General features: G+C 45.1%; 1 protein-coding gene across 6 annotated transcripts in view; it reads left to right on the forward strand.

Annotated features, from left to right (window-relative positions):
• Nucleotides 1-24,363, forward strand: part of srpk2 (SRSF protein kinase 2) — a 217,367-nt gene that overhangs the window by 156,156 nt on the left and 36,848 nt on the right. For 5 of the 6 annotated variants that reach the window (XM_043713864.2, XM_087999496.1, XM_087999498.1 and 2 more), the window contains 3 exons: nt 3,997-4,022; nt 19,785-20,022; nt 20,539-21,021. In XM_043713864.2, coding sequence (XP_043569799.2) covers nt 3,997-4,022; nt 19,785-20,022; nt 20,539-21,021 — 747 coding nt within the window. The remainder of the gene's footprint in view (nt 1-3,996; nt 4,023-19,784; nt 20,023-20,538; nt 21,022-24,363) is intronic. The other variant, XM_087999497.1, reaches the window with a different exon arrangement.

A 24,363-nucleotide genomic window follows, 5' to 3' on the forward strand; every position in this document is an offset into this window, starting at 1 on the left:
GGAAAGGCTTTGAAAATTTGAAGCACAAAGGGACTCCCAAGTCTTAGTTCATGATTCTGTTCAGGGTAACATGCGATTCATTTGGCAGTTAGGAAGGCAAATGCAATATTAGGATTCATTTCATTGGGTTAGAATACAAGAGCAGAGATGTACTGCCGAGGCTGTATTAGGTTCTGGTCAGACTGCATTTGGAATATTGTGAGCAGTTTGTGCCTCTTGTCTAAGGAAAGATGTGCTGGCCTTGGGGGAGTGGGAATTGCAGGGGTCCAGAGGCCTGGATAAAGTGGATGTGCAGAAGACATTTCCACTAGAAGGGACTAGGACTCAAGGTCACAGCCTCAGAGTGAAGGAGTGACCCTTGAGAACTGAGCTGAGGAGGAATTTCTTCAGCCAGAAGGTGGTGAATCTGTGAAACTCTTTGCCACAGAGGTGGTGGAGGTCATTGCATGTATTTCAAGAAGAGATACATTGGTTCTTGATTGGTAAGGGGATCAAGGAATAGAGGGAGAAGGCAGGAGAATGGGATTGAGAAGCATGATCAAATGGCAGAGCAGACTCAATGGACCGAATGGTCTGACTCTGCTCCTATGTCTTATTGTCTTATCGTATGTTTTCACCTAATTTCCCAAACTAGCTTAGCTCACTTTTCCCACTTACCCTTAAAGTTTGCTTTAATAGAGAAAGATTCAGATTTAACTAAATGACTCTCATACTCTACGATAATGTCATCATCATTCTTTTCATAGGTTCTTTACCAGAAAATTATTAGCAACCCTGTTTCATTACACAATTTTCAAATAAGAGTCTGTTTCCGAGACAGCTTCTCCACATACTGGCTTAAAGAATCTTGAATGCATTCCATGAACTTGTCCTCAGTCTTTTTACTATATGAAGATTTAAAGTATATTTTATTATTATATTATCTTTGTGACATGTATCTCAAATTTCTTGATTTACACTCTATCTGACCTTTTAACTACTAAAACTGGCCTATAAGTAATAACTATCTATTTTCTCTATAACTCCTTCCAAACCTATTGTACATGTTGATTTTTAAGTTAAATTTTTTTAATGAGGTCTACCAATCCTTTTCCTTTTTCCCTTGCTTTTGTAAAGGAGTATCCTGGAATATTTAAATTTCAATCTTTGTTACTTCAAAATCACATTTCCATAAAGACTTTTTCATCAACCCTTTTAATTCTATCTCTGCTACTAATTCAGCTATTTATTTGCGATTACATGACACAATTTCATATTGTGTTTTCGTCTTAACTTTTTGTTTCCTGCAATGTCACTTCAGCAACCCCTAATGTCCAATTATCTCTGCCTGCCCCTTTATGATTCATTCTGCTTATTTGTTACTCAAATTGCAATTCTGCTTTAGGGTCTTGAAGTTATTTGGTTTGATTTGATTTGATTTATTGTGGTCATGTGTACTTAAGTACAGTGAAAAGTTTTGTTTGCAGGCAATACAGGCAGATCATCCTTATGGACATGCCGAATTTCCTAAACTGCCTGAAGAAGAAGAGACATTGTTATGCCTTCTTGACTGTCACATCTACATGGGAAGTTCAGGACAGGTTGTTGGTTAATGTCATTCCGAGGAACTTGATGCTCTCAACCTCGACTCCATTGATGTAGATGGGGCCATGTTCTCCTCTTTTTTCTTTCTGAAGTCAATGATCAGTTCTTTTTCTGACAATGAAAGGTTGTTATTATGGTGCACCAAGTCCTTTATCTCCTTTCTGTATTGTGACTCATTGTTATTTGATATCTGTCCTACCATGGTGGTGTTTTCAGTGAACTTGTATGTCACTCAGAATTTGGCTACACGGTCGTGGGTGTACAGGAAGTAAAGCAGGGGGTTGGAAACATGTTTTGGGGTCTCCAGTGTTGAGGGTTATCATGGAGGATGTGCAGTGGTCTCTCTTCATTGATTGCAGTCTATGGGTCAGGAAGCTGAGGATCCAGTTCCAGAGGGCGGAGATCTAGGTCTCGAATCTTTGAGATCAGTTTGGAGGGGACTAGCCTCTTGAAGCATTTCATGATTGTGGATGTGCGAATCACTGAGTGGTAGTCATCAAGGTATGTTGCATGCGCTTTCTTTGGTACCGGGATAATGGTGGTCTTCTTGAAGCAGGTAGAGACTTTGGCTTGTATGAGGGAGAGGTTGAAGATGTCAGTAAAAACCTCCACTGACTTCGTCCAGGCCTGTCGCATTCTTTGGGTTGACTCTCTGGAAGATCGATCTCTTTTTTTTTTCTGAATTCACCCTTTGTTATAATTTCCTCCTGTTCACCAAGTTGTCCATTTTCCTAAACACCGTTTGAGTGGAATACATTAAAACAGAGCAGCTCTTGCTTTCTGGAGAATGCTGGTACTAAGTCATAAATCAAAACCCTGGTCTATCTCAATCCTTTTAAGTCATATTTGTCATCTTCTAACCTTTTTGTCCCTATGACAATTTGCACAATGTTCAGGAACAAGCCAGGGATTATTAGCTGTGAGGTTCTGCATTTTAATTTGGACTCCAGCACTACCAGAAGAATTTTCTTCATGTTGTCGGTTTTGGTGGTCCCTGGGTGGACCACAAATATGAAATCCTCTGCCTCTAACTTTCAAATTCTTAGCCAGCTTCACAAAGGCATCCATATCCCTTGGGAAGATCGTACAACCTTTGGAACTCATGGCTGCAGTATCAAAGAACAGCATCTCGCCCTGGTTATTAATACCACCTACCAGTCCATATGTGAAGGTACAAAACTGTTCATTTGCAGTTTTTCTCAAGCCCTTGATTGCATTGCTTCCCAAAGCTATTCCCAATGTGACCCCATTTTGATGCCTCCATAATTGTTGCAGATCATGTTTGTGAGCTTTGAGAACTGGTAGCGTGCTCTCCATCCAAGTGAAAATGGTATGTTAACTCTAAGTAAAGGTACATGCTTTTTCACCTCAGTTTCCAAGTCCACATCAATATAAAAATATTCTATCCTAATTCTAAAATAACTAAAACTTCCTCCAGTACCACATTGAGAAAATCAAAGTTTCAAGTTAAGTGTTCACCCCAAGGCTTTTTGGCTGGCTGACTGACTGACTGTTGGAGTAGACCTATCATTGGTAGCCCAAAATAATGGCCTATTCCCAAAAATGATGCATTCGATTTTGAGGTGAACTAGGGTCTTGTTTGCAGGAGGGTCATTGGGGCTGCAGGCAGCAACTATCACCCCTGGTCACCTCTCTGGCTCTGGCTGTTTCATTATCAAGCATGTCTACTGACTTCTAATTCAAATTGTGCTGTGTATTGTGTAGAACCCTGATTTGCATGTTTTGTTGGATTCCACTTCCAAATATCCTCTCTAAATCCAAAACATCTGAAAAGTATACTTGATATTAGTTCCTTATATGCAGCTGCATGTGGGAGATTGACTACAGTATTAAACAACTTTTCCAAAATGGCATCAACATCTCATTGAAAATATTATCAGAGGTACCTGTTACGTCTACTGAATATATACCTATATGCATTATTTAGTTTCGAATAGATGGAAGATTAGTTGAGAACAAAATCATATAGCTCAGATTTTGAAGTTATGCTTTGGTACTTTCACACCAGATTACTGTGCCACAGAAGGAGATAATTGTTGGCCTAACCTTTGCTAATTTCTTGCCATGCACCACATGAGGCAGTGATAAAGCCAAAAAGGAGAGTTGTTGAGATGACGTCCAGCAAGTTCTCGCAGCTTTTTGTAGTAATCTATAATGATCTGTCCACATTCCCTGATTAGGGATAATTTATTTTGACAAATTACATAATCTTAACTATTTTTAATATTTAAAACCTATAATCCAATGAATTGTTGGTTTAACTTCCATATTTCTCATTGCCTCTAGTATCCTTAGAAAAAAAACAATGACAAATTGTGAAATAAACAGCACAGTTTGTATTTAGTCTTTCATTTCATGTTGCTGATTTTTACTTTTTTTTTATTTTTGCAGTGAGTACTGCTCCACAGCAGAAACTGGTGAGTAGTTTGTTGGTTTTGCTGTGCAGAGATTGTTCACACTAGTGACAACTCTTCAGAGTTGCCCTTAAACTGTTATCCGTATAGAAATACAAACTCTCAGCAGTTGAAGCATTTGTACACACCAAATTTATTTCCTTTAAAATAGTGTTATTCATGCAAATTCTTGTGGATTGAAATACCCAAACATTTCACTTTGTGATTTACTGGATCTAGTAGTTTGCATTTATTATCTATCCTGTTTAGTTTTGACCTAGTGCTTATGTTCACCTATTTGTCTAATTTCATTAATCCTGTCTCTTCCTCCACTCTTTGCACATTTCTAACTCTTTCACCACCCTGTTTCCTCCATTTGTAGTTTATCAACATTTTTCCTTTCATTAATTTATACATTATAATTACTTCTCTCTCTTGGCTTTTCTTTCTCTTTTTCTGGCTATGCACCAAGTGCTGTCAAACGAGATTAGCATAGTTAGCTATTTGTTATGACTACTGTGGACTCAATAGGCCGAAAGGATTTTTTCTGTGCTGTAGACCTCTATAACACTATACCTTCCTACACATTGTCTTCTTGCACTCTGCCCCTCCCCTGTTCGTCTGCACTCCAGCCCCTTCAACCTAATGCATGCTCACATTCGTCTTTCTCTCTCCACCTTTTACTTTCTTTTCTGTCTCATTCTATTACATGCTTTTTTTTTCTCATTCTCTTTCTCTTTATTGTTTCTGCTCTATTTCATATTTGCTTTCATTCTCTCTCATGCTCTCATTCTCTCCCTCATTCACTTGTGTTCTCATTTGCGCATGTCCTCATTCGTGCTCTGGCATTTTTGCTCTCGACTTTCACATTCTGGCTCTTACATTTGTTCTCTCTCAGTCTCTTGCACTCACAATCTCACTTTCTTGGTATATTGCGCTCTCACTCCTGCATTCTCACTCTCTCACACTCTACCTCTCACGTTGTCTCTCTCGGTCTCTCGCTCTCATTTTCTGTCACTCTTTTGCATTCTTTTGCTTCCGCATTCTCGGCATCTCGTTCTCGCACTCTCTTGCTCCCTTGCCCTCGCATTCTTTCTCTCTCAACCTCTCTCTCACTTGCGTTCTCTCTGTCTCTCGCATTCCTTCGGTCTCACTCTTGCGCAGTCTCCCTCACTTTCTTGGTATCACGCATTCTCTGTCGCTCAGTCTGTCTGTCTCTCACATTCTCTTGCTCCTGCATTCTCTTGCTCTCTCACATTCTCACTCTCTTGGTCTGTCAGGCTACCTATCTCACATTTTCTCGCTCTCTTGCTTTCACATTCTTGCTCTCGCATCCTCTCTCCGTCACTCTCTTGCGCTCTCGAGATTGCTTGCATTCTCTCACTCTCCCTCTCGCTCACATTCTCTCGCTCTCTCTGTTACTCGCATGCTCTAGGTCTCGCGCTCTCTCTGTCACTCGCATGCTCCCACTCTCGTGCTGTCTCTGCCACTCGCATTCTCTCACGCTGTCTGTCGCTCACATGCTCTCGCTCTTGCACTCTCTCTGTTGCTCACAGTCTCTCATGCCTTCTCTGTCACTCGTATGCTCTCGCACTCTTTCACTCTCCTCTCGTGCTCTCTCTGCCGCTTGCATTCCCTCAAGCTCCATCTGTTGCGCACATGCTCTTGCGCCTTCTCTGTGGCTTGCATTCTCTCGCGCTCTCTGTTGCTCGCATTCTCTCGCGCTGTCTCTGTTGCTCGCGTTCTCTCACGTTCTCTCTGTCGCTTGCATTCTCTCATGTTCTCTCTGTCGCACGCGTTCTCTCGTGTTCTCTCTGTCGATCGCGTTCTCTCGTGTTCTCTCTGTCGCTCGCAGGCTCCTGCGCTCTCTCTGTCGCTCGCAGGCTCCTGCGCTCTCTCTGTCGCTCGCAGGCTCCTGCGCTCTCTCTGTCGCTCGCAGGCTCCTGCGCTCTCTCTGTCGCTCGCAGGCTCCTGCGCTCTCTCTGTCGCTCGCAGGCTCCTGCGCTCTCTCTGTCGCTCGCAGGCTCCTGCGCTCTCTCTGTCGCTCGCAGGCTCCTGCGCTCTCTCTGTCGCTCGCAGGCTCCTGCGCTCTCTCTGTCGCTCGCAGGCTCCTGCGCTCTCTCTGTCGCTCGCAGGCTCCTGCGCTCTCTCGCTCTCTCTGTCGCTCGCAGGCTCCTGCGCTCTCTCGCTCTCTCTGTCGCTCGCAGGCTCCTGCGCTCTCTCGCTCTCTCTGTCGCTCGCAGGCTCCTGCGCTCTCTCGCTCTCTCTGTCGCTCGCAGGCTCCTGCGCTCTCTCGCTCTCTCTGTCGCTCGCAGGCTCCTGCGCTCTCTCGCTCTCTCTGTCGCTCGCAGGCTCCTGCGCTCTCTCGCTCTCTCTGTCGCTCACGTGCTGTCGCACGCACTCTGTCACTTGCATGCTCTCGTTCTAGTGCACTCTCTGTCGCTTGCACGCTCTCGGCTCTCCCTGTCACTCGCACACTCTCGGCTCTCCCTGTCACTCGCACACTCTCGGCTCTCCCTGTCACTCGCACACTCTCGTGCCTTCTCTGTCACCTGCCTTCTCTCGTGCCCTCTCTGTCGCTCACCATCTCTCGCCCTCTCTGTCGCTCATCTTCTCTTGCACTCTCTCTGCTGTTCGCATTCCCTCGTGCTCCGTCTGTCGCTCACATGCTCTCGTGCCTTCTCTGTGGCTCGCATTCTTTCGCGCCTTCTCTGTCGCTCACATGCTCTCGCACTCTCTGTTGCTCTCACGCTGTCTCTTGTCACTCGGATGCTCTTGTGTGCACTTTGTTGACTGCATGCTCTCACACTCTCTCTGTCGCTCATATGCTCTTGCACGCTCTCGGTCACTTGCGTGCTCTGACACGCTCTCTGTTGACTGCATTCTCTCATGCTCTCTCTGTCACTCGCATTCTGTCGTGCTCTCTGTCACTTGCATGCTCTCACTCTCGCACACTGTCGCTTGCATTCTATTGCGCTCTCTCTGTCACCCATATCCTCTCATGCTCTCTCTGTCGCTTGCATACTCTCGTGCGCTCTCTGTCACTCCCATTCCCTCACGTTCTCTCTGTTGACCACATTCTTTCGCGCTCTCTCTGTCGCTCGCGCTCTCTCTGTCGCTCGCGCTCTCTCTGTCGCTCGCGCTCTCTCTGTCGCTCGCGCTCTCTCAATCGCTCGCATTCTCACGCGTTCTTTCTGTCGCTTTCATTCTCACACATTCTCTCTATCGCTCACATTCACTCGCGCTTTCTCTGACGCTCGCACTCTCTCGCATGCTTGCTGTCGCTCTCAGTCTATCGCGGTCTCTCTGTCGCTCTCATGCTCTCTCTGTCGGTTGCATTCCCTCACACGCTTGCTGTCACTCGAAGTCTGTCGCACTCTCTGTCGCTTGCATGCTCTCAAGCTGTTTCTGTGGCTCGCATGCTGTCACGCTCTCTGTCGCTCGCATTCTCTTGCACTCTGCGCTTGCGTTTCCATGTGCTCCTCTGTCACTCGCATGCTCTCACGCTCTCTCTGTTGCTTGCATTCTCTTGCACTCTCTGTTGCTCGCAGTGTCTTACAATCTCTCTATCGCTTGCATTCACTTGCGGTCTCTGTCGCTCGCATTCCCTCGCACGCTTGCTGTCACTCGAGGTCTATTGCATCCTGTCACTTGCATGCTCTCATGCTCTCTCTTTCACTCGCGCTCTCTCTGTCGCTCGCATTCTCTCACTTTCTCTCTTTCGCTCGCATTCTCACGTGTTCTCTCTGTCACTCGCATTCCCTCGCACGCTTGCTGTTGCTCGAGGTCTGTCGCTCTCTGTCGCTCGCATGCTTTCACGCGCTCTCTGTTGCTTGCATTATCTCGTGCTCTCTGTCGCCCGCACCCTGTCTCGCGCTTTCTGTCACTCACGTTCCCTTGTGCTCGGTTGCTCGCATTCTCTCACGCTGTCTCTCTCGCTCGCTTGCTCTCACACTCTTTCTGTCGCTCGCATGCTGTCGCGCTCTCACTGTCGCTCGCATACTCTCACGCTCTCTCTGTCACTCACATTCTCTTGCTCTCTGTTGCTCGCATTCTCTCATGCTGTCTCTGTCATTCGCATGCTCTCGCTCGCTCTCTGTCACTCGTATTCTTGCACATTTTCTCTGTCACTCGCATTCTTTTGTACTCTGTCGCTCGCATTATCTTGCGCTATATCTGTCACTTGCATTCTCTCGCGCTCTCTCTGTTGCTTGCATTCTCTCATGCTCTCTCTGTCACTCGCAGTCTCTTGCGCTCTCTGTATAGCTCACATTGTTTTGCGCACTCTGGTGCTCGCATTCTCTCGTGGTCTCTCTGTTTGCCGCATGCTCTCGCCCTCTCCCTGTCGCCTGCAGTCTCTGCATGCTCTCTGTCGCTCGCGCTCTCTCTCTGTCGCTCGCGCTCTCTCTGTCGCTCGCGCTCTCTCTGTCGCTCGCGCTCTCTCTGTCGCTCGCGCTCTGTCGCTCGCATTCTCTCGCGCTCTCTCTGTCGCTCGCATTCTCTCGCGCGCTCTCTGTCGCTCGCATTCTCTCGCGCGCTCTCTGTCGCTCGCATTCTCTCGCGCGCTCTCTGTCGCTCGCATTCTCTCGCGCGCTCTCTGTCGCTCGCATTCTCTCGCGCGCTCTCTGTCGCTCGCATTCTCTCGCGCGCTCTCTGTCGCTCGCATTCTCTCGCGCGCTCTCTGTCGCTCGCATTCTCTCGCGCGCTCTCTGTCGCTCGCATTCTCTCGCGCGCTCTCTGTCGCTCGATTTCTCTCGCGCGCTCTCTGTCGCTCGCATTCTCTCGCGCGCTCTCTGTCGCTCGCATTCTCTCGCGCGCTCTCTGTCGCTCGCATTCTCTCGCGCGCTCTCTGTCGCTCGCATTCTCTCGCGCGCTCTCTGTCGCTCGCATTCTCTCGCGCGCTCTCTGTCGCTCGCATTCTCTCGCGCGCTCTCTGTCGCTCGCATTCTCTCGCGCGCTCTCTGTCGCTCGCATTCTCTCGCGCGCTCTCTGTCGCTCGCATTCTCTCGCGCGCTCTCTGTCGCTCGCATTCTCTCGCGCGCTCTCTGTCGCTCGCATTCTCTCGCGCGCTCTCTGTCGCTCGCATTCTCTCGCGCGCTCTCTGTCGCTCGCATTCTCTCGCGCGCTCTCTGTCGCTCGCATGCTCTCGCGCGCTCTCTGTTGCCCGCATGCTCTCGCCCTCTCCCTGTCGCCTACAGTCTCTGTGCTCTCTGTCACTTGCATTCTCTCGCGTTCTGTGTCACTCGCATTTCCACGTGCTCCCTCCATCGCTCGCATTCTCTCGTGCTTACGATCTCTCTGTCACTCGCATTCCCTCACGTGCTCTCTGTCGCCCACAGTCTCTCACGCTGTCTGTTGCTAACAGTGTCTCTGTCACTTGCATTTTCTCGCGCTCTGTGTCGCTGGCATGCCCTTGCTCTCTGTCACTCGAGTCGCTCGCCCTCTCCCTGTCGCTCGTGCTCTTTCTGTCACTCGCATTATCTCGCCCTCTCCCTGTCGCCCGCAGTCTCTCGAGCTGTCTCTGTCGCTCGCACTCTTTCGTGCTGTTTCTGTTGCTCGAATACCTTCACGTGATCTCTGTCCCTCACATGCTCTCGCCTTCTCCCTGTTGCCCACGGTCTCTCTCACTTTCTCTGTCGCTCGCATTCTCACACGATCTCTGTGTCGTTTGTATTCCCTCGCGCTCTGTCGGTTGCTCGCAGTCTGTTGCGCTGTCTCTGTCACTCACATCCTCTCGCGCTCTCTTGCTCCCATGCTCTCGCGATCTCTGTCGCCCACATTATATCGCGTTCTCTGTCGCCCGAATGCTCTCGCGCGCTCTGTCGCCCACAATATCTTGTACTCCCATGCTCGCATGCTCCCGCGCACTCTCTGTCACTCTATACCTTCTTTGTCGCTCGCATGCTCTTGCACCTTCTCTGTCGCTTCCATGCTCGCGCGATCTCTGTCGCTTGCATGCTCTGGCGCCTCCTTTGTCACTCTGTGCCTTCTCTGTCGCTCGCATGTTCTCCCGCTCGCATGCTCCTGCACACCCTCTGCGCCCTCTCGGTCGCTCGCATGCTCTCGCGCTATCTCTGTCGCTCGCCTTTTCACGCGTTTTCTCTGTCGCTCGCCTCCTCGCGCGCGCTCTCCTCCGCTCGCCCCCTCACGCGCGCTCTCCTCCGCTCGCCCCCTCACGCGCGCTCTCCGCCGCTCGCCCCCTCACGCGCGCTCTCCGCCGCTCGCCCCCTCACGCGCGCTCTCCGCCGCTCGCCCCCTCACGCGCGCTCTCCGCCGCTCGCCCCCTCACGCGCGCTCTCCGCCGCTCGCCCCCTCACGCGCGCTCTCCGCCGCTCGCCCCCTCACGCGCGCTCTCCGCCGCTCGCCCCCTCACGCGCGCTCTCCGCCGCTCGCCCCCTCACGCGCGCTCTCCGCCGCTCGCCCCCTCACGCGCGCTCTCCGCCGCTCGCCCCCTCACGCGCGCTCTCCGCCGCTCGCCCCCTCACGCGCGCTCTCCGCCGCTCGCCCCCTCACGCGCGCTCTCCGCCGCTCGCCCCCTCACGCGCGCTCTCCGCCGCTCGCCCCCTCACGCGCGCTCTCCGCCGCTCGCCCCCTCACGCGCGCTCTCCGCCGCTCGCCCCCTCACGCGCGCTTTCCGCCGCTCGCCCCCTCACGCGCGCTCTCCGCCGCTCGCCCCCTCACGCGCGCTCTCCGCCGCTCGCCCCCTCACGCGCGCTCTCCGCCGCTCGCCCCCTCACGCGCGCTCTCCGCCGCTCGCCCCCTCACGCGCGCTCTCCGCCGCTCGCCCCCTCACGCGCGCTCTCCGCCGCTCGCCCCCTCACGCGCGCTCTCCGCCGCTCGCCCCCTCACGCGCGCTCTCCGCCGCTCGCCCCCTCACGCGCGCTCTCCGCCGCTCGCCCCCTCACGCGCGCTCTCCGCCGCTCGCCCCCTCACGCGCGCTCTCCGCCGCTCGCCCCCTCACGCGCGCTCTCCGCCGCTCGCCCCCTCACGCGCGCTCTCCGCCGCTCGCCCCCTCACGCGCGCTCTCCGCCGCTCGCCCCCTCACGCGCGCTCTCCGCCGCTCGCCCCCTCACGCGCGCTCTCCGCCGCTCGCCCCCTCACGCGCGCTCTCCGCCGCTCGCCCCCTCACGCGCGCTCTCCGCCGCTCGCCCCCTCACGCGCGCTCTCCGCCGCTCGCCCCCTCACGCGCGCTCTCCGCCGCTCGCCCCCTCACGCGCGCTCTCCGCCGCTCGCCCCCTCACGCGCGCTCTCCGCCGCTCACAGTCTCTCGCGCGCTCTCCGCCGCTCACAGTCTCTCGCGCGCTCTCCGCCGCTCGCCCCCTCACGCGCTCCCTCTGTCACTCAAGTTCCCTTGCACTCCCTCTGTCACTCAAGTTCCCTTGCACTCCCTCTGTCACTCAAGTTCCCTTGCACTCCCTCTGTCACTCAAGTTCCCTTGCACTCCCTCTGTCACTCAAGTTCCCTTGCACTCTGTCGTTCGCATTCTCTCACGCTTTCTCTGTCACTCACATTCTCTCGTGCTCTCTCTGTCATTTGCATTCTCTCGTGCACTCTCTGTCGCTCACATTCTCTCGGGCTCTTTCTGTCGCCCGCATGCTCTCGTGCTCTCTCCCTGTCACGCGCATTCTCTCGCGCTCTCTCTCGCTCGCATTCTCTCGCGTTCTCTGTCGCTCGCATTCTCTCGCGTTCTCTGTCGCTCGCATTCTCTCGCGCTCGCATTCTCTCGCGCTCTCTCTGTCGCTCGCATTCTCTCGCTTGCGTTCTCTCGCGCTCTCTCTCGCTTGCGTTCTCTCGCGCTCTCTCTCGCTTGCGTTCTCTCGCGCTCTCTCTCGCTTGCGTTCTCTCGCGCTCTCTCTCGCTTGCGTTCTCTCGCGCTCTCTCTCGCTTGCGTTCTCTCGTGCTCTCTCTCGCTTGCGTTCTCTCGCGCTCTCTCTCGCTCGCGTTCTCTCGCGCTCTCTCTCGCTCGCGTTCTCTCGCGCTCTCTCTCGCTCGCGTTCTCTCGCGCTCTCTCTCGCTCGCGTTCTCTCGCGCTCTCCCTGTCACCCGCATTCTCTCGCGCTCTGCCTGTCACCCGCATTCTCTCACACGCTCTCTGTTGCTTGCATGCACTTGTGTTCCCTCTCTTGTAATCTCTCACTCTGGTACTCTTTCCGTGGCTCACTTTTTCCTGCGCTGCCTTGCTTGCTGTTGCATTCTTTTGCTCTTGCATTCTCTCTCTCGCTTTTGCATTCTCCAACTCTTTCGCTCATTCATTTTGTAGGAAAAATTACAATTCTGTCCTCCTTTCTCTCACTTGACTCCATTATGCATGCATCATACATAGGTGTCTGCACAAATACAAATATATTTTTCTGGCATTTGTATATGTGTCCTGCTTCTCTCTCCTTACAATTCAGCACACACCATGTATTGATTTCAAATATTGGCTAGCAGTATATGCTCAAGTCTGTCATGAAGCTTGGAGCTAAATCAATTGGACTCCAAGGTGATGGTACTATCTACTAAGGAAATCTAGAACCAGGGTGACTGTATGTGCTTGTAATTTCTGTGGAACACCCGCTGTCAGGGATCTAGAAAGAGGACCAGCAATAGAAGGGACAATAATCGAGTTGAGGAAAGCATTATTACAAAATAAGTCTAGGAGCTGATTGAAATGATACTGTGTTCATCTTTGCATACATCCAGGCAGTAGGTTTGTTCGGCTTCTAGATCGACATTTAGTGTTTCTGCATATTGGGAATCTTGAAGCCCATAGGCTTGACATGTGATTGTTGGTTCCCAAGAGTGAAAATATGGCAAAACCGCCAGTTTAAATATTGCATTATAATGAAATGGAATCGGAGCTAAGAATAACTTACTAATATGCAGTGAAAATGCCGAGAATACACAGGAGAATGACTCAGCGAAAACCTTCACGTTGAGTGGTGACCGATTTGTTTAATATGCTGTTAATTTGATAATTCCTTACTGAGTCACGCAGAGTCCAGATCAGGAAGTATAAGTAGGTTGAAATTTTTAACAATAAATGAAATAATGATTGGGAAACACACTTTATTTGAAATTAATGGGGAGGGTAGGGACAAAAAAGGGGACCAAATAAGTTTTAAAGAGAATAAGACTCTTTACCTATGAAATTATTTTATTGCTGCAAAAAAACACATTTTGTCAAAGCTTTCAGATTGCACACACCAGGACATTTTGCAAGCATACCAATTCAAAGGGAAAGCCAACATTTATATTTCGTCAGAGGAGAGTGCTGATTGACTCAGCAACTCATGCGGGTGAGTTCCGTTTCAATAACACCATGTTACCCAACTAGCTGGTGTTGTCATAAGAGAGAGAGGGCCCCCACTAGACCCAGTGCTAGCAATTATTTTCATAGGATTCCGTGAGAAATGTGCCTTCAATAGAATGATATCTAATCTCCCTGACACTTGCATATTTCCATTGAGTAGATAATGTTGTTGCAATATTTGAATCCATAGCTGCATGTGAAAATTTCATTGTGTGTTTTAATGGGCTCCATCTTGTACTTTTAAGTATTAAAGTGGAGCAAACAAATGAGCTTCCTTGTCTCGATTTCGTAGTTGAGAATTTGGCCAGGAATTTCTCTACCACTAGGCAAAAGTGAGGACTGCAGATGCTGGAGATTTGAGTCAAGAATGTGGTGCTGGAAAAGCATACCAGGTCAGGCAGCATCTGAGGAGCAGGAGAATCGACGTTTTAGACAAAAACCCTTCATCAGGAATAAGGCTTTTGATCAAAACGTTGATTCTCCTGCTCCTCAGATGTTGCCTGACCTGCTGTGCTTCTCTAGCACCACACTGTCGACTCTCATTTCTCTACTAATGTCTGCTGTAAACCTGCTTTCATTGGTCATATCGTATGTTATAGGATTCCTGCATTGTAAGAATGACTTTATTGGCAATTTTTTTTAATGGTCCCTTAGCAATATGTTTACCGTATAGCCCTGATGCTGAAACAGAATGCATCAAAGCCATCCTGCATGAGTGCCTACCTTGATGAAATAATTTCTCTCTGTATACCATGCAGTCATGAAAGGTCTGAAGTCAGTTACTCTTGGTCCTGAAAATGTGCTCTGTCTTTGTTAGACTAACCTTGAAAGATAAAGTATCTCAACTTTGGTCAACAGTTGAAACTGGCCCTTTTATGCCACTACAATGCAATAGCTATGAATGGTGTTCACCACTAATGGGATGCTGCTGACAAGACATTAAAGGCTTTCTGCGTATCACACAAATGAGTAATGTGATGTAAGAATTTCAATGCTTATGTGATGCCAGTTTACATAGAATCCCTATAGTGTGGAAATAAGCTATTTAGCCCAACAAGTCCACACTGATCCTCCAAAGAGTATCCCACCCAGACCAATTCCCCTACCCTATAACTCTACATTTCCCCTGACTAATGCACCTAACCTACACATCCCTGAACACTGCAGACAATTTAGCATGGCCAGTTCACCTAACTTGCACATCTTTGGACTGCGGGAGGACACCAGAGTACCTGGAGGAAACCCACACAGAACGGGGACAATGTGCAAACTCCACACAGGCAGTCGTCTGAGGTTGGAATCGAACCCGGGTCCCTGGTGCTGTGAGGCAGCAGTGCTAACTACTGAGCCACCATGCTGCCCATACGTAGGCCCATACATCATAAAGACTGGTGGATTGTATCAAACAGCATATTTGCTGTTTATAATGAACAAGATACTAACTGTATTCAACCTATTTGTGCTGGCAAAGATTGCAACACAGTGTCTGACATTAGGTACGATTCTGCAATTGGTTAGCATTTTCAGAATAATCCTGAATGTATGAAGAATGTCGCTGACAGATAATTTAGGACTGTCAATTGGGCTTGCACTGTGGTACATTGTGTGTACTGGAAGCTATACACATAAATACACAGGGTCCTGTTCTTGGCAGAGAGGGGAAGAAAAAGCATGTACACACCTTTCAACTCAACAAAATAAGTGACAGTTTGGTTCATTTCTCAGGGCAATTCGTTGATCAGTTAGAATCAATCTGACTAGTTTTAAATTTATACAAGCATGGCTCTTAACTATCAATCAGTATTAATGGACTTATTCTCCATGGCAATGCTTGCATCTGTCATGGAGTATGTAGTGGTTTTCCTCTTGAACTGGTATTCTTGAGAAATATTCTGATGAGTGCAGGACAAAAAACTTTGACAAAACATCTTTTTCGGCAGTATTCAAGTTCTGTACTACCAAATGATTATTTTGTATGGGCCAACAAGGTTGCTCGACAGTAATTATCAGTTATCACACAGTGTAAAAATGCACTCGCTCCTGAATGCACTAACTTATTCAGCCCTCTTTCATGGGGAATTAATACAAGAATGGTCGTTTCATGTTATTGCAACTATTTCAATGCAAAATTCATCTTCAAATACTAAATGGTACGCACTTTGTAGAACCTCTGCTAGAAATGTCTGGATCTCTGCACTTAACTGTGTGTGCATATTCCAGAGGCCCGGTTTTATATCTGAGTAATATAGATTACAGATGAGTTAAAGTTGTGCCTCAAAGGTTTTCTTTTTATTTATCTCTCAATAGAAGTGACCATTGATTATCTTACTGTTATTTATTTGAGCAAAATCTGAGTCAGTGTGTTCTGATATAAAATATAAAGTGGGTCCAGAATTATTGCAAAGCAATGATGAGTTTAATTGCATTGTAATATTTTTGCATTTTAAGCATTTCTTTTCCTTTTGTCAGAGAGTCATTATCATAGAATTATATAGCATGAAAGCAGACCCTTCAGTCCAACTCATCCACGCTGACCAAATTTTCCAAACTCAACTAGTCCCACTTGCCTGCATTTGGCGCATATCCCTCTAAACCTTTACTATTCATGTACTTGTCCAAATGTCTTTTAAATGTTGGAACTGTACCTGTATCTATCACTTCCTCTGGCATTTCATTTCATGTACAAATCACCCTCTATGTGAAATAATTGCCTCCCAGGTCCCTTTTAAGTCTTTCTCCTCTCATCTTAAAAAATATGCCCCCTGGTTTTGAACTTGCCTACCCTCAGGAAAAGACTTTTGCTATTCACCTCACCTATAGAACATAGAACATTACAGCGCAATACAGGCCCTTTTGTCCTCAATGTTGCACCGACCTGTGAAAACAATCTGAAGCCCATCGAACGTACACTATTCCATTATCATCCTATGTTTATCCAGTGACCATTTAAATGCCCATAATGATGGTGAGTCCACTACTATGCCCCTTATGATTTTATAAACCTCTATAACGTCACTTTTCAGCCTCTTACGCTCCAGTGAAAATGTCCCAGCCTATTCACCGTCTCCCTGTAAGTCGAACCCTCCATTCCTGGCAACATCCTTGTTAATAATTTCTGAACCCTCTCCAATTTTTTAATATCCTTCCTATAGCAGGGTGAATAGAACTATACACAGCACACCAAAAGTGTCCTCACTAACAGCTTGTATAACTTCAAGATGACATCCTAACTTCTCTACTTAAATGAAAAACCGAAAGAACTGCAGAATCTGGAATCAGAAATTGCTGGAAAATCTCAGCAGATCTAGCAGCATGTGTGGAGAGAAATCAAATGTTTCAGGTCTCATGGCCCTTCTTTGGAACTGGAGTTCTGAAGAAGGGTCACTGGACCCAAAACATTAACACTGAATTCTCTCCACAGAGGCTGCCATATTTGCTGAGATTTTCCAGCATTTTTTGTTTTTGTTCCTGTACTGAATAGTCTCAACAATGAAGGCAAGTGTGCTAAAAGCCATCGTAACTACTTTGTCTACCTGTGACACAACTTTCAAAGAGCTGTGTACTTGAACCCCTTGGTCTCTCTGAACAACACCACCACCCAGGGCTCTATCATATACTTCCTGCCTCTTGTTTGCTTTACCAAAATGCATTACATTTATTCAAATTAAACTCCATCTACCACTCCTCATCCCAATTGATCAAGATTCCTTTGTAATCTTGGATAACCTTCTTCACTGTATTTTTTTCTGTCAGTCAACATTTTTCTTTTCCTTTATTTCTGTCCTTCCATCTGATGTCACCTTAACTCACTCTGTTGCTTTTTCTATCATTCCTCTTGCTTTCTCAATCCTTCGGTTTGGGTTAAGGAGGTACACTGCTGGCTTCATTATTCAGCAGGTCCTGAATACCTCATTGCCATCTATGCATGGTCATTAATTTGTACTTCTATTGCATAAAGACTTTTGGAATAAAAGGGAAGGAGAAAGCCTAATTAAAGGGCATTAATGGTTGTATTTGTTGGAGGTCTGTCCTCTCAGCCCTAGGGTATCTCTGCAGGAGTTACTCAGGAGATGATCTTTGAACTAATCATCTACAATTGCTTTATCAATGGCCTCTGACTATCCTAAGTCAGAAATAAGGATATTTTGAAATGATTACACAGTGTTCAGCTCCATTCACAATTCCACAGAAAATGAAGCAGAGCATCTCCAAATACAGAAGATCTGGACCGTATCCAGTTTTGCTTGACGATTAGCAAGTAACATTCATGTCACCTAAGTGTCAGGCAGTCTCTATCTCCAACAAGAGAGAATCTAACCATTGGCCCTTGACATTCAATGGCATTACCATCACTTGAGTCCCCCACTATCAACATCCTGGGAGCTACCATAGACCAGAATCTGTACCAGTCATATTAATACATGGCTACAAGAACAGGTCAGAATCCTGTAGCAAGAATTTGTCTCCTGTTTTCTTGATACCTGTCCACCATCCACAAGAGACAAGTCAGGAGTGTAATGGAATACATGCCACTTGCCTGGATGTGTGCAGCTCCAACAATACTCAAGAAGATTGACATCGTCCAGGACAAAGCATCTTGTTTGACTGACATCTTATCAACTACTTTCAACATTCACTCCCTTCAGACAACCACCTGATGAAGGAGCAGTGCTCTGAAAGATAGTGCTTCCAAATAAATCCATTGGACTATAACCTGGTACTGTGTGATTTTTAACTTCCTTCACCAACACACAGTAGCAGCAGGTTGTACCATCTACAAAATGCACTGCAGCTATTTGCTAAGGTACCTGAGTCAGTTCTGTCCAAACTAGTGACTGCTGCCACCTAGAAGAATAAAGGCAGCAGATACATAGGAATACCTACAAATTCTTTTTCCAGTCACTTACCATCCTTACTTGGTGATCACTGTCACTGGATCAAGCTTGTGGGACTCCCATACTAACAGCACTGTGGGCACTCACATCCAAAAGACTGCAGCAATTCAAGAAAGTAGCTCACCACCATCTTCTCCAAGACATGTAGGTGTGGATAATAAATTATGATCCAGTCAGTGACACCTACATATCTGAATGATAAAAATTTCGGCCTCTTACAAATTCTGGGCAATATATCTTGAAAGAGATTACTAAAAGGGGAACAGTATCGTTGACAAAAACAAGCAAACTAAAGAAGATGAGAGACAAAAATAGGAAAACATTAATTTATTCTCTGTTAACATATAATCTGTTTATATGCATGTGTTTCCTGTAGGCCAGTTCAAAGTCATTTATGAGACCTGTTAAATCCCCATTCTGTTCAGAGCATTCCTCATTTCCAAGGCCTGGATCTCAAACTGACTTTATCTAGCCAGTTGTGACTTCCTTAATGTGACTAGGTGGACAGCTCTTAAACAATTGGGTTTTACATAATATATTGGTGCTAAATAGATCAGAATGAACTAATTACCAGCACAGAATGCTTCTGGGCAGTCTATTTTATACAATTAAAATTAGTTTTAATATTGAGAAATCATTGGCAAACTTGCTACTGCATCCACAATCTCGTGTCACATTCATTGTTTAGATTTACTATAAAAATTGCCCTGAAATTTTGAAGAATTCTAGGGATCTTGTTTCAGTCTAAAACAGTTGGAAGAAATTAATTGAAGGTCAGTTATAGCTTTGTGATAGTGGCCTTATATCAGCAACAGAAGGTTGTGGCTAAAGTCCTGCTTCAGAGATTTGAATTATATGAAGGCATTTTGCACTAGTTGATTGCAGACCTTTGTTTGAAATGTTGAACTGAAGCTGCACTTGGTCTCTCAAATGTTTGCAAAAAAAATCCAGTTGCTAGTTGAGGAACAGCAGGGCGTTCACTTCGTGTTCATCAATGTAACAAAATAAACCGTCTGATCATTTCCCACATTGCTGTTTGTGGGATGTTGTGTGCAAATTAGCTTTCATGTTTTCTACCTTTTAGAATAGTGACTACACATTGGCATTGTTTCATTGGTTATGGGATTTCTTGAGATTTAAAAAAAATGCACTGAAAAAATGCATGTTTTTAATTTATTACACATAACCTCTGGTGCCATACATGAGATCAGTAAATCACTAGTGTAATGCTTTTAAACTGATGAATTTACAAGTATTGTTGAAGTCTCTTCACATGAGACCAACAATTAGCGATATCAACTTAAAAGGCAACTGTTACTTAAGTTTATGAGAAATGCTGATAGTAGATAGTGCTATATTCAGATTCTTTCCAATCTGTTGATTGTAGACTTTTTTGGACAATTAACCACACAGTATTTAAAATTCTATGTTTCACAATGAGGAAAAAAGAAGGATATCAGGAAGCAAGTGAGCAGTATCATTTTGCAAATGTGATATTAATTAAGATGAAGCTTTGTTTTTTCTAAAATGTATTATTGGTTACTTGTACCAATTTTAGAGTATTGTGTATTAGTAAATGAGTTTTTAATGTTTTAGGGAGGAAAAATGTCTAAAAACAAAAAGAAGAAGCTGAAAAAGAAGCAGAAGAGGCAGGCGGAGCTGCTGGAAAAACGTATGCAAGAGATAGAAGAGTTGGAGAGAGAGGCAGAGAGGAAGAAGATGGAAGAGATTTTAACAACTGTTACACCAAATGACCAGAAAGGAGAGAAAATAGATGAGCTGAAAGAAACAGAGATAGATCATGTGGTAGATGAGGAACAACCTAATGAATGCAGTAGGTGGTCTGAAAAATAACTTTGCTCCATTAATCATATTTCTTAAGATGGCAACCTTGATTAAGTATGTATGGGCTTTGCAGGAATTGCCAAATTTCTCATGCTTAAATGTCTGTGTTTGGTTCGGAAATTTGTTTTGAGCCCTATGTATTGTAAAAAAAAAAGATAGGTTGCTCGATTTTGGATTGATTACCATTTCAAATCCTTAAGGCAAAGAAGGCGGCCTTACAGCTTATCCTATCTGTGTTGTAAAATTTCAACCTATAAAAAGGCTTGTATGATGTTTTATCTTTTTTTTTGATGAGCATTTTCTCTCCAACATCCATCTATTTTCATAATTTACAGATAACATGCAGATTTGCATATCTTATTCTCACTGATCTTTTTATCATTTCTGGCCTAAATTTGCTTAGTCAATGAGGAAAAACCTAATGAATACAGTAAATATTTTGAAAAATGATCGTTCTGTCAACATTATTTCATTTGAATAATTTCCTGTTCTATTAATTTACTAGATGAGGTTGATAATCAGGAAGAAAAGGAAGATACAGAGAAAGAAAATGTGGAAAAAGATGAAGTAGAAAATGTGGTTACCAGGACAGAGCTGAAAAATGATGAATCACCAAAAACAAATGGACATGTTGAAAATGGTCCATTTTTGCCTGATCAACTTTGTGATGAAGAAGAAGAAGAAGAAGAGGAAGATGATGATGATGATGAGTGTCCAAATACAGAAGAGAGTCCTGTTGATGGACTAAATGCTGAAAGTTTAGCCTATAGTAACCCTTATGGACAGTTTAATGGAGAGTTGCAAAACGGACAGGAAAAAAGCCCTGAGGCTGAGTTCTCTGAAATGTCTGAATCTGTGTTTTCTAAGCTTTTAGAATCTGCAGCTTGTGGATCAGATGGTTCAACAGTGATTGAACGAGAAGACAGTAGTCCATCTCAAGACAGGAGCAGAACTGTGTCTGCATCCAGCACTGGAGATGTACCAAAAAGTAAGTATGTAGTTATTTGCTTTTATGTTGATAAAATGCATAAAGACGTTATAGTTACACCACTATATTCTCAATGCTATTTATCACTGCAAAATTTACTTTAGAAGTTAAATTTGACTGAAAAATTTTCAATCTTTTTAAAACAAAAGCATCAGTTTTGTAAAAAAAAGACAATAAACTGTGATGAATGAGTTGATACATTTAGCCTGTTACTAGAAAAGCATTACTTGGCATTTTGAACTTCTACTCAAGCTTACACAATTTAACAATTGTATCAGAGTATCGTTATATATACAAACAATTTAAACTTTGTCATAGGAGCAACTTTGTAGTGTGATGAAAGATATCAAAAACTATTGGTAAATTGCCTGTGGTATTGTCCATAGTCAGTTGATTCTTTTGATAGCCCAGAATTTGCTGGAATCTAACAGTCTGCCCTGTGACTTGGAATTTCTTCCTTCCACTTCAGCTCCCTGTGTTTTTGTGCTGCAGATTGCTGGAGATACAGGTTGATAATAGGATGCCTGGGACTGTTATGGGCAACAAAAGCAAAAATGTTATTAAGATTTTTTATTTTTTTGAAAAGCAAAAGAAAGAGGAAGGAAATGGGATAAGTTAGAGTCAAATTAATTGCAGAAAGTGAAATGAGGAGTACAGGAAAGAAAGATATTTATTTCCTCCTTTCTGAACCTAAAGGAACAGTTTTTTAAAATAATCTAAAAAAATCCTTAAAAACATTCATTACTTACAGAAGTAAGACTGTACGGTTTCACCTATTTCCTTTCTGGACCTTTAAAGTTGAATGACATTTTAAGAGCATAGGATCTTCTTAAATACATGATCTATCAGATGAAATATGAGCCCTAAATTTCTGTAGTAGGTTTAATTCTTGCAATGCAAATCCATCAGCTTCTTATTACTAATCGGTATGTTGATGGTGTTTGCAATACAAACAGTGGAGGAACAAAACTGCTCTAGAAATTTGGGTTGATTTGCAACTAATGGTGTTATCAAATGTGCAGCAAGTTTGAGGGACCAAGTGGCCTAATTCTCCTAACATGTATGTTTAAAAGTATGGCATATTTGTCCTTGCCACAAATTACTGTTTTCCATGCACTAATAAATTGTGTTGCAACAAAATCAAAAACTGCTGGAGAAAATTGGCAGGTCCGGCAGCATCTGTGGAGAGAAGATGGTTCAATGTTTTGCCGCCAGTAGAACTGCTGAGTTTCTCCAGCAATTTCTGTTTTAGCTTCAGATTTTTGGCATCCGCAGTTCTTGATATTATTCTTGCATTTGCAACAAATTTAATGTTGACTTTCCATAAAATTCTGGACCAATATAAGTTCTATAGCAGTATAGATCAGAAGGAGGCTTCAGAAATTCACTCAAAAGTGTTGCCTGCATGTCAGAACCTGCAAATACTACAATATTATCTACAGCTTAAATAGAGGTTTCTAATTTAGATACTTAGATTGTTCAACATAGAGTTTGTGTTATAATGTGTCATAAAACATTGTCAAAAGTCCCAGCAACTGGAAGCTAAACAAGTGTTCTTGTAGCATTAGACACTTAATAATAGAGATAGTTGCGGGCTTTTTGTGAACCCATTGCAGCATCCAATGAACAAAAAATAGTTCGAAATTGTTGCTCAGCATCTTGCATGATTGTGGGAAAGAATGTTTAGTTTATTATTCACATTACTGAAAGTCCTGAACAAAATCATCTTCATAATCAAATAGTATTTTATTAGCTTCGGTAAGTACCAGCTTTTCCCACATCATAAATAGTAGTATTATGCCATCACTTATTTTGCCCACAATGTTGTGCCTATTTAATGTAGTTGTTAATTGTTTCTGTGTTTCATATTTGCACTTATTGACCAAAAAACAGGGTACGTCAATCAGCATTTCCAAACTGATACCTGCTGATAGTGTTGCTCAATCTTATGAGATTAGAAATTCTGCATCAACAATTACACAAGTTTAGGGGCAGTACTTTGGAAATGAGTTGGGGTGAGAAAAGTTTTGAGGAGGAAAAAGAGTGCAGTAATTGGTTGAGGACCAGCATTCTGATGCTTTCATGTTTTAACAGCATGAAAAGAAACAAAATAAGAGAACCCAGCAAAGCACTTGTGGAAGGGGAGAGAAGACAGTATCAGCATTAGGAGAGGGAAGACAACATGATTTTAGGGAGAGGGAGCTGAGTTGGGGACAGTGTTTTTGCTAAGTTTTTAACTGATTTGTTGAAAAATATCATGTCTTAATTTTTCATCAATTGTCGAATACAAATTTACTGAAAATTAATCTGAAAATCCCTTTTGCGATGCAAAATGCAGCAACTTTCAAAGAAGCTGGATGTTGCTTTTTTAGAGAGAGAGTCTGGGGAATAGTGATAGAAAATAGTGAAGTTGTGGATGATTAGAACAGATAATTTGCACTCAAATAAAAGCAAAATACTGCACATGTTTGGCATACTAATGAAAACTGAATTTAGAGAACCTATGTGTTTGCTCTGAAGTTATAGTAATAGTGAGTGTAGTTTGCAGACTCTGCAGCTTCTTGTAGGTGTTTCAAAGAGTGATACCATCTGAAGAAATGCATCTAGTGAATGTATAGGGATTTACCAGAAGGAAATCAGTTGCATCTGTGCCACCTTGAACAGAAAGTGTGAGGGTATTGTTGGAATAAAAGAGATGGTAATAGTTTAAGGAAATAGCAGGAGAACTTAATAAGTATTTTGCATCAGTCTACACAGTGGAAGACATGAGTAATATCCCAACAATTAAAGGGAGTCAGGGGGCTGAGTTGAGTATGGTTGCCATTACAAAAGAGAAAGTGCTAGAAAAGCTAAAAGGTCTTAAAATTGATCAATCTCCTGGCCCTCATGGATTACATCCTAGAGTTCTGAGGGAGGTGGCTGAGGAAATAGCGGAGGCGTTAGTTGAGATCTTTCAAAAGTCACTGGAGTCAGGGAAAGTCCCGGATGATTGAAAGATCGCTGTTGTAACCCCCTTGTTCAAGAAAGGATCAAGGCAAAAGATGGAAAATTTATAGGCCAATTAGCCTAACCTCGGTTGTTGATAAAATTCTAGAATCCATCATTAAGGATGAGGTTTCTAAATTCTTGGAAGAGCAGGGTCGGATTAGAACAAGTCAACATGGATTTAGTAAGGGGAGGTCGTGCCTGACAAACTTGTTGGAGTTCTTTGAAGAGGTGACAAGTAGGTTAGACCGGGGAAACCCAGTGGATGTGGTCTACCTAGACTTCCAAAAGGCCTTTGATAAGGTGCCACACGGGAGGCTGCTAAGCAAGGTGAGGGCCCATGGTGTTCGAGGTGAG

This window comes from Chiloscyllium plagiosum, unplaced genomic scaffold, assembly GCF_037043375.1.
Source record: "Chiloscyllium plagiosum isolate Xiang-an unplaced genomic scaffold, Cpla_swu_hap1 HiC_scaffold_23, whole genome shotgun sequence".
NCBI lineage: Eukaryota > Metazoa > Chordata > Chondrichthyes > Orectolobiformes > Hemiscylliidae > Chiloscyllium > Chiloscyllium plagiosum.